At 35.7% G+C, this 9450-nt stretch overlaps 1 protein-coding gene and 1 long non-coding RNA gene across 2 annotated transcripts; one reads left to right on the top strand and one right to left on the bottom strand.

Annotated features, from left to right (window-relative positions):
- Positions 1–295: 295 nt before the first annotated feature.
- LOC148877882 (uncharacterized) lies at positions 296–1235 on the top strand. The gene has a single exon (XM_088945895.1). The coding sequence runs from the start codon at positions 441–443 to the stop codon at positions 924–926; it is 486 nt and encodes a 161-aa protein (XP_088802021.1). The 5' UTR covers positions 296–440; the 3' UTR covers positions 927–1235.
- Positions 1236–7762: 6527 nt separating this feature from the next.
- Positions 7763–9035, bottom strand: LOC148877881 (uncharacterized). Its single transcript, XR_016103525.1, has 2 exons — positions 8875–9035; positions 7763–8088 (listed from the first exon to the last, which is right to left on the bottom strand). It is a non-coding gene; the product is annotated as an uncharacterized LOC148877881 (long non-coding RNA).
- Between the last annotated feature and the right edge of the window lie 415 nt (positions 9036–9450).

The following is a 9450-nucleotide window of genomic DNA, read 5'->3' as shown; positions in this document are numbered from 1 at the left end:
AAACAAAAAACAAAAAACAAGAATGAAGCTTTTCTTCTTATCGTTTTGTTTTTAATTGATAAAAATGATCTTCTTAACTAACGGAGAAGGTGTAATTATGTGTAATGTTGTCCCTCCTGAGTCCTGACCATCTTTACGTCTGTTCCTAAAAATTACAACAAATGCCATTCTACGTACACTTTATACGTATACATACGGCAGCTCGTATAAATATACTTATAAATACGAAGAAAAAAAGCGGGTTCAATAATTGCAGGCAACCTACTTCTGTGAAATAGGCCCAGCCCACCGTCAACTGTCATCCAACTCTCTAACCCTCCTTAAATGCCCCCTCCTTCCTTTCTCATTAGTCATTTCTCACTCTCTGCTCAGTGCTCAGTGCTCACCTTCACACGTAGTTCATTCTCTTGTATTCTCTCAACTTCACCACCAGACCAGACATGAAGATCATAACCACTTTTCTCCTGGCTTTTCTGCTTGCCGCAGCCACCCTCTCCGCCGCTGTCCGCCCTGAGTCCGGAGGGACACTCCACGCCGAGCTAAAGGGCACCAAAGGAAAGGACAAAGGCAACAACAACAACAATGGTGACGTTGGCGGAAGGGCTAATGGGATGGGAGGTTTCTTCGGCCCCGGAGGCGGTTTCGGAATGCCTGGATTCGGGAACGGAAACGGATGGGGTAACGGCGGCAGCATCGGCGGAGGGTATGGTGGGGGTTACGGAGGTCCCAGCGGGGGATACTCCATGGGCGGGATCATAAGGCCGACTGTGGTGTGCAGTGATCCTGGCCCCTGTTACAAAAAAAAGGTGACGTGCCCAACTAACTGCTTTACTTCGTACAGTCGTTCTGGGAAGAACTACGGTGCCGGTGGTGGTGGTGGCGGTTGCACCATCGACTGCAAGAAGAAATGCACTGCTTACTGTTAGATGTGAAGCAACGATCCATGGCGTTTTCCGGTTTGGAGTAAAACCGGCTCTACCTAGTTGTTGTTCTCTGGATAAATATATTATATATATTATATTAATTACTAGAAGTCTAGAATGAAGAGTGCGCAGCGTACGTGTTGTTAATTGTTATTATCATCTTGTGAGCGTGTTTGTAAGTAGTAGAGATGTTGTTCTCTGATCTCTGTAGGGAGGGATGTAAGAGAGTTTGTATTGAGCTTGAGGTGAGCCTTTTTCTGTTGTATACAGTAAGTACGTAATGGAATTTGCCTTAATAAAAATAATTCATCATTCGATGCGTTATGCTTGCTGGAAAAAAGGGGTATTAGCAGATGCTCGTTGATGGAGCAACGATGAGCATTAACTTCACCTTTTCGTCTGCACAAATTACATAAGTCATCAAACCTTTTTTTTCATGCAAGTTATCAAACTTTTTTGACAAGTACTAGACTACTTTGTTTTGATTAAATTTTGGAGCTAAAATTTATACATTCTTATTGCTTCTGAAAGTTGGGTCTCGTCTTTCTTGTTATCTTTCTTTTTTTTTTTCAAGTTTAGGGATGAATAATGGTTGAAGACTTGAAGTCTACAGTACATATATATTTAGGAAGTTTGATTTCTGTTGGTTTAGATATGATCAGTTTTGTTCAAAGAACAAGCCAGAAGTAGGGAATTTGTTGATTTTCAGTTGCAAGTGCCCGAGCCTCAGGACTTATGTATATTTCACGGTTTTCCTTTGGCTCAGCCTAAATTTTCAGTGGGCATCAGTAGTATTTATTGTCAGATAATAAAAACTTATTCACGTTGAACAGTTCCTTGAAGATATAGGGTGTCAATTAATTTGAACTGGATTTGATTCAATCTGATCGATCCAGTCCTACATAAATTTATTATAGATGGAGCAGACCCAATCCAATCCAATGTATATTTTAGATCATTTTGGATCAGTCCATTTCAATGTCTAGACTGTCCAATCTGTTCAAAATAGTTTTAATTTAGATTGATTCTAACCCAAGCTAGTCTGATCTATTGACATCTATATTCTTATCTTTTATCAATAAGTGGGATATTGGTTCAATCCGACATGTATTCATTATTTTAAGGTTCTATTCAATGCCGTCCAAATTGATTTTCATTTAAATGGGTCCAACCCAAAACTGGTCCATTCTACAAGTAAACATCTGTTTCAATCTTGACGGAGTTGGAAACGCAGGAAAATAGTAGAAAAAAGATGCAAAGCAAATGCCAAGGTCTGAGGAAATATAAATGGTATAACAGAAGTTTTCAATTGAAGCACGCTTTAGTTGTAGTACTTTCCACAAAAGTAAATATTCCAACCATGTGGCCAATCTCTGTGCTGTGGAATCGTCCGACCTCTATCGTGATGACACCTTATTGCTGCTTACAATTTTCCAATTAAGAATGGTTTCTCACAAGTACACAAGAAGGTTCCTAGCTTGTGGACTGCTCGAGTTTTGTGATGAACAGAGATTAGAGAACCACAAAGCCACCAAAATCCTTTAATAGCTAGGGTCCTAATTTCTCAATCTAATAAAAGCTCTCGCTACAAGTCTCTTTTCTTTGTAAGATTCAGGTATGCGATTGCAATATCAGAAGGGGCCAAAAACAGAATTTGATCATCAAATCAAAGACTTTACGACAACTATTGTAGATATAAAGAAGGTTGGGTTGTCTTTTGCCTTTTGGTTTGGCCAGGCTAGAGAATATATAGACAACTCCATTTCCACCCATAAGGCCATAATCTAGCCATAAGCGGTGGTCGGAGGACACTGATCACGTGGTGCGAAGCAGAGATGCTTTAAATTTTTCTTATCTTTCTTTACAATTTGTGTGGCTTTGCGTGTGAACTCCTTGACTTGATCGAGCTCAACCTTTACAAGTAATTAATCTTGAAAGATCCAGGAAGAACCCTTTTTCCCTTTCCTTGTGAACTGATCATCCTGTGTAGTCATGCTTGTTCTAGAGCTAGAGTAGCAAATGGAGCAGTAGACACAAGTGGTGCCCTACCAAAGCAAGAAAAAAAAAGAAGGAAACGTGTTAGCAACAAAACTCAAATTTGGAACTTGGTAAGCTACCAAACAGATGCCCATTTCGGAACAAAGAAAACGAGTAACTATTAGGACAAGCTGTAGGCAGAGGCTAGCAAACAAGTTGAGGGACAGAGTTATACAAGTGTTTAGTTGAAGCTGGATAGTGGATAATGCAATTGCTTATTCTCCAGTCTCCACTGCACTTACATTGCACATGTGCAACCCTAAAAAGGAGCATCTCACTTGCATTCTGTACGTACCTTGACACAGATAGAGATTGAGAGTGAGAGATGATGACGAGGACGACGACGAAGATTCCATTCAGAATGCTCAAGGTAAGTGGAGTCCCCACCGATTGTTTCTAGAAATTCCATGTTGACCCACCACAAACCCAACAATCAAATTGCTGTAACAATAAAGAAGCTATATATTCACAAGGTATATTATGACCAAATATCAGTGTTTGTGGCAAAAAAATAAAAAAAAAAAAAACACTGCCCACTACCTCAACAGTTGTATCTTGGTGTTTTATCAAAAATGAAGAATTAATGAAGATGAAATGGATAAATAAAAATGGGAATATAGTGTTGGTTGGGCATTTAATAATTGCTTTATAAATAGAGAATTTATTCAATAATTAAAAGGGAATAAGTAAGTAGGCATTCGACATCGGAGCATTTTATAAGCCTTCTATTTTAAATGGAATCAGTAAGAAAATTGCATTTGACAATCTGTTTTTCAAAAAAAAAAAAGGATTTGGGGTTTCTGGAATCGTTGAATTGATGATTTTTTAATTGCTTTGTTGAATAAAGTTATTAATCTTGAATCAGTAAGGTGATGTAACATATTAAATTTGAAAAAGGTGACTTTTTATTTGCATCTCTACCAAATACCAGTATGTGTGTGTTTAAAAAAAATGAAACTACATACCCACTATCTCTCTTCTCTCCAACTTTAATTTTCAAATTTTCCATGATGTTCAAGCTGTCTTCAGGCAAGAGTTTGCTCTTGTGCAGAGGATATAAGGACAGTCTAAGGAAGGTTCCTTGCTTCTGCAGAGGATACAAGGCCAAACTGACAAGATACATCAAAGGTAAGAAACTGTTCCCCTGCGCCGCATTGTTGCCTGATGAAGTCAGATCAATTGATTCATAATTCCTGTCATCTTATTTATTCTTCATTTGTTTTATAATAGCTGGTTTTCCAATAAAGAGAGTTTTAGATTTTTTTTATGGTAACTCTGTAGCATTGCCCTTCATTATTGGCAAAAACTTCTTCAGCAACTGGGAGGGAGGACCCCACAAAGGGTTCAGACATAATGGTAGATCATCTATCTATTACTTCATCATTTGGCTTTACAAAAATACCATTACTTAAAGCATTTATTTTCCTCTCTTCGGCCAATCCTCTTCAGTTTTTTGCACATATCATATAAATATGTAAAATATAAAATTGTTCATATAAATTGTAAAATTGGGTTAGTGTTGTATTGACAAATTTATCTTCTTACCAAACAGATTTTTAGTTATAATGGATGTACACAGGAATTTCAATAAAGCATACTAGTAGAAAGGGCCTGTGCTGAGTACGGACAAATGGAAAAGCAAGGAAATTGAATAATTGAGAGATTAAAAATGAAGGAAAAAGTTAATATAAATTTCAATTAAAAATCGAACTTCAGCTATTTACATTAATTTTGTGCTACCTCATTCTTTGGGATAAATAACTCAATTTATTCGTACTTGTTAAAGAATGGATACAAGAAAGAGCCCTTAAAATAACTCAATTTATTCGTACTTGTTAAAGAATGGATACAAGAAAGAGCCCTTAAAGTTTAAAATACCAATAAAGTTGGAGATGGCTCAATAATAAGACAATGCAGCAAGTCAAATGTGTAAACATTTTTTTTACAATTAAAAAAAAAAACAAAAAGCATAGATGGTTATTAATTAACGGGCAATTCAGGATGACAAACTTGTTTGTATAATATGCTTTCAGGGTTCAACCTTATGATACTTTTGGCAACATCAATTTGATCAACATTTGCAAGACTGCAGCAAAAGGTTAATATAGGATTAGGTGGACGACAAAGTGGAAAGTGTTATTAAAAAACATAACGTTAGGCTACCAAATTAATAGCCACTATGTAGCATACAGGTAGGGGTGGATTCGAGCTGTGGAGCTCAGTTCGAACCCGATTTTGAAAAAATATATTTTATAAAAATAAAATATATATATAAATATTTTTTATTTGATATTTAAAAAATTAAAAATTATAATAATTAATAATTATAATATTTATTTGAGCCGGTTCGCGAGCTTTACGAGTTGCAGTTCGGCTCGTTTAATAATCGAGCCAATGAATTGGGCTCGAGCTCGGTTGAAACTCAGTCGAGCTGAGCTTTTCACAAATCGAGCTCGAGCAACTTGTGAAAATCTCGGCTCGTTGCCACCCCTATATACAACACCAAATATAGAAGTTTTTTAGACCAAATTACATAGAACTAGAACTACCTGAAGATGAACCGAATAAACAACCTAACAAATATGCAATATCCATTTTAATTAGAGATGTAAAACGGGTCATGTTGTGCCATCCTGCAGGTTGTGCCTCCCTCCCCTGGGATATTTTGGGGGGTCGGCCCAAACTTGTGCGGGCCCATGACGTGCCATGGGCTAGTCTGGTTCGTGGGTCGAGCCTTGGGCCAGGCCAGGCCGTGGCTTGGGCCAAAGCCATGAAAAGCTTATTTAAAAAAGTTGAAAAAAAACCTTAAAATTTTTATTTTATATGAACTTTGATGTATACAATTGTTTATATATACAATATGATATCTTATATGCAGTATATATAATATATTAATAAAAATAAACAATTCTTTTAAATTTTATGATACTATTTTATTTAATTATACTGGAACCTAAGCATAGCCCGCTCGACCATGTCGAGCCTGTCATGGCCCGTGTGCCATTGTGCCAGGCCGGTCCAAATTCGTACTGGGCCATGAACAGTATGGCCAAATTTACACCTCTAATTTTAACTGATTAGTAAATGATCATGACCCAATTTACACCTCTAATTTTAACTGATTAGTAAATAATCTAAATAGTAATACACAATCTACAAGAAATCAATTATATGCCCCCAATCTTACATGTTTGGTCAACAAAAGATGGGGTAGTATCTAATGGAAAAAAAATAGTGCAAGAGTTCATATAAAAGATCACATAAAGCTATTAGATTTATTTGAAGAAAAAAAATCAAAATCCAACTAAAATAGTACAATTTTTATGGAAATTTGAGAAGTGAGAACTGTGAGCTTTGATCACTTGAACATTATTTTTACACTAAATTAAATTGATCAACCAAAACAGAGCATGGACAACTATTTCAAGCAAAAAGAATGATCAACGAAAATAAATTAAATTACACTCGGGAAAATCATAAGCCTAGGAATGGCTTGAATCAACCTAAAAGTTGGACTTGGTCCATCAATGATAGATTTTGTTTCCTTGTAACATCTTGTAGCCAATATTGTAAAACTTTTGTGGATTACCATTATTACTGAGCTTTAGGTTGAATCATATCTGAAGAAGTCCCACAAGATGTATGGGAAACTCCTAAAATAATCTTGCTTTCCTATAATAAAAAGGTAAGAGAAAAATTAGATGTTTCTTTTGCTTTTAACATAGATCCTCTTATAGCATCTGCTCTATGTATGTTAACACAGGAATGAGTTCCCAATCCACTCACAAATATCCATCATTTAGATATCTAAGTTGTGAGGGCACATACAAGCATTATAAAAAGAAATGCATAATCTGAGTATGCAAATACAAATAGGTTGTTTATAGTAAAGCTATAGATTACATTCTTTCAACAATAATTAAGCTTTTTAGATGTGGATGGGTCCTATGAGCCACTTACAGATTATGTTACTACAGGTCTGATACCAATGCAGGGCAAGAAGCAACATTGAAGCAGAATGGTGGGCAGTTATAGGAGCCATGGAGTTGTTATGAAATAGATCAACCAACCGCAATTGGAAAGCCATTGGGCTGAGAAGATTCTTTTTTTTTTCTTGCCAAGTAAAGATGAATAACATTATTTCTGTTTTTGATGCATATAAAATCTTACTTGTCAGTAGGATAGACAATGGTATAGCTCACCATATTTTTACCTTTTTTTGCTTGTAATTATAAGATGGATCCATGTTTCGACATCCCTGAGCAGGGAATTCTTGTAAATGCATTGTCATCTTTACTGAAAAGGTTGATGTTTAAAAAAAAAAGAAAGAAAGAAAAAAGAATTGTTCCTTTAGATGGTGGGACTCTACTGGCGTCGGTGCAGACTGCAAAGATATTAATGAGCCCAGAATCAGCTTGTGGAACAGATGCTGATTTCAACATTTGCATTTATCAAATACCACATGATTATTCTTCTTTTTGTTTGATGGAATCCTATGCTCTTATGTTTTAGTTTCTATTTCTCTTAGGCCTTTTGTTTGTTGAGTTTCATTTTTTTTTTCATTTAATTTAGATTGCCTATTTGAGTAAATGCTTAAAATTTGTGAAAGATGTATTTGGTTGGATTCCAAACGAAAGCTAAACCATTCAAATGGCTACAAATAATTAATAAAGAGCTCGAAAAAATAAAGCTACTCCTAGGCATTTGGGCTGATTTATCAAATTGTTAATCAAGGTGTCCAATTGTTAACTGATTAATCCATCAAAATATTCAACTTAAATTTAATAGATGAAGGCAGAAAATTCTAAAACTCTTATTTATTTGGGCTCAAAGGATACATCCATTTTGGATTCTTAGATAGTGAGAGCAAGTACAGTCATCCATTCCCATTAATCAATGTGTCCATTACTATTTACTAAACATGCTAGGGAAAGATATTTCCTCGTCCAAACATTGGCAACCGCACAATATTTGTTTTTTGAAAAATAAAATGGTTAACAATTCTAACAATAGAAAGTGGATCCTGTGGCAAAGCAGCTGCACACCATTTGCTAGGGAGCTTCCTCAGATAACTTTGTGGTTTTGGCTCTCGATCTCAGTCAGGGTCAAGTTTCCATTCTTTACAAACCTGCAAATCAAGATTAATTAGTCGGCCATATTTGAAACTCCAAACCAGCCAAACTACCTTAGGATCCTTCGTATGGAGCTGAATTAGTGATATTTGAAATTATTGTCTCCCTGTTACAATCATCCCTGGTGTCTGGACACAAACTTAAGCCAAATCACTTGGAGAGAATTCCAAAAGAATTCCAAGTTGGAGAAAAGATCACTCATAAAATTAGTCTTTAGCTGTTAAAAATTCAAATGAAATTTACATACAATAACACAAGGAACCCATAAAACAAAAAAAATGTTTTGATACTGATTTATCTACGCCATATGTGGAAGACTTACTCTCTACAAGTAATATTTGCAAAAGAGGCTAACTGAGTTTGTGGTAACAATTTCCATTTGTTTTCTTGTTAGAAATTGAAATATCTTATCCTAAAACGAATTTGGATTCCCTTTTTACTGTAAGTAGATTTACATTATTTACAAAAAAGGAAATTAATGGATAGCATAACCATCAAAAAAATTGGATGAGAAGAGAAGAGATGAAAGACTGAATCAAATAAAACCTTAAGATATGTGCCTCATCACTATTTGACATATATCTAAAATCTAACCAAAACTAAAGGGCTTTTACAAAACCTAAAAGAAAAAAGCACTAAACCATTCATTAAAAAAAATAATAAAAAGAAGCACTAAACCATTCATAAAAAGAGCACTAAACCAAAGGACAAATGATCCTAATAATGGAGACAAATTCACACAGTAAAACCTGATCTATTCAAGAGAAACAAAGAACAATTACCAATCATGATTGCCACCAGATATTTCCCAATTTGCACTTGGATCTTAAAACCAGACATAACTGAAATACTACAATAGTAAATTCCAACTCGGGGATGGACAGGGAACCGAGACGGGATCTGCTCCTCACAAATGGGCGCCCCAATGCACATTCATCATGCATTGGAAACATCTTCCATGAATAATAATTAATAAGTATGGGAGATGTTTCCAATGCATAGTAGGATGTGCATGCGAGGCGCCAGGTGTGAGGAGCAGATCCTCCAGGAAGCACCAAAAGAAATTAAAACCCTACTTGACATAGGAATAAAGTTTATGCAAATGAGGATATGGTAGAATTGTTACGGAAAAAAAAAATGATCGAAAAGAATCGATGATGAAATTGAAAGCCTACTTACCATAAAAATACAGGTCTTCAAGATGAAGTTCTTATTGTCAAGGCTGGTTCTAAAGCCAAAATTGTTCAAGTATGGTTATCCAATTTTGTGAGGATGGCAAAAAGAAAGAGAGAATAACTTAAATCCTTTATTTTCCATTTCCTTCCTACTTCTTTTGGTGGTGGTGGGTGGAGTCATGG

Source organism: Nelumbo lutea, chromosome 1 (assembly GCF_056320005.1).
Source record: "Nelumbo lutea isolate HS-2025 chromosome 1, American lotus-T2T, whole genome shotgun sequence".
In the NCBI taxonomy this organism is placed as follows: Eukaryota; Viridiplantae; Streptophyta; class Magnoliopsida; order Proteales; family Nelumbonaceae; genus Nelumbo; species Nelumbo lutea.
Note: the sequence above shows the minus strand (reverse complement) of the source record. Positions and strands in the feature narration are given on the sequence as shown.

Bases quoted from the DNA above. Each gene is read 5' to 3' on its own strand.
- LOC148877882 (XM_088945895.1), top strand. From the start codon at position 441: ATGAAGATCATAACCACTTTTCTCCTGGCTTTTCTGCTTGCCGCAGCC.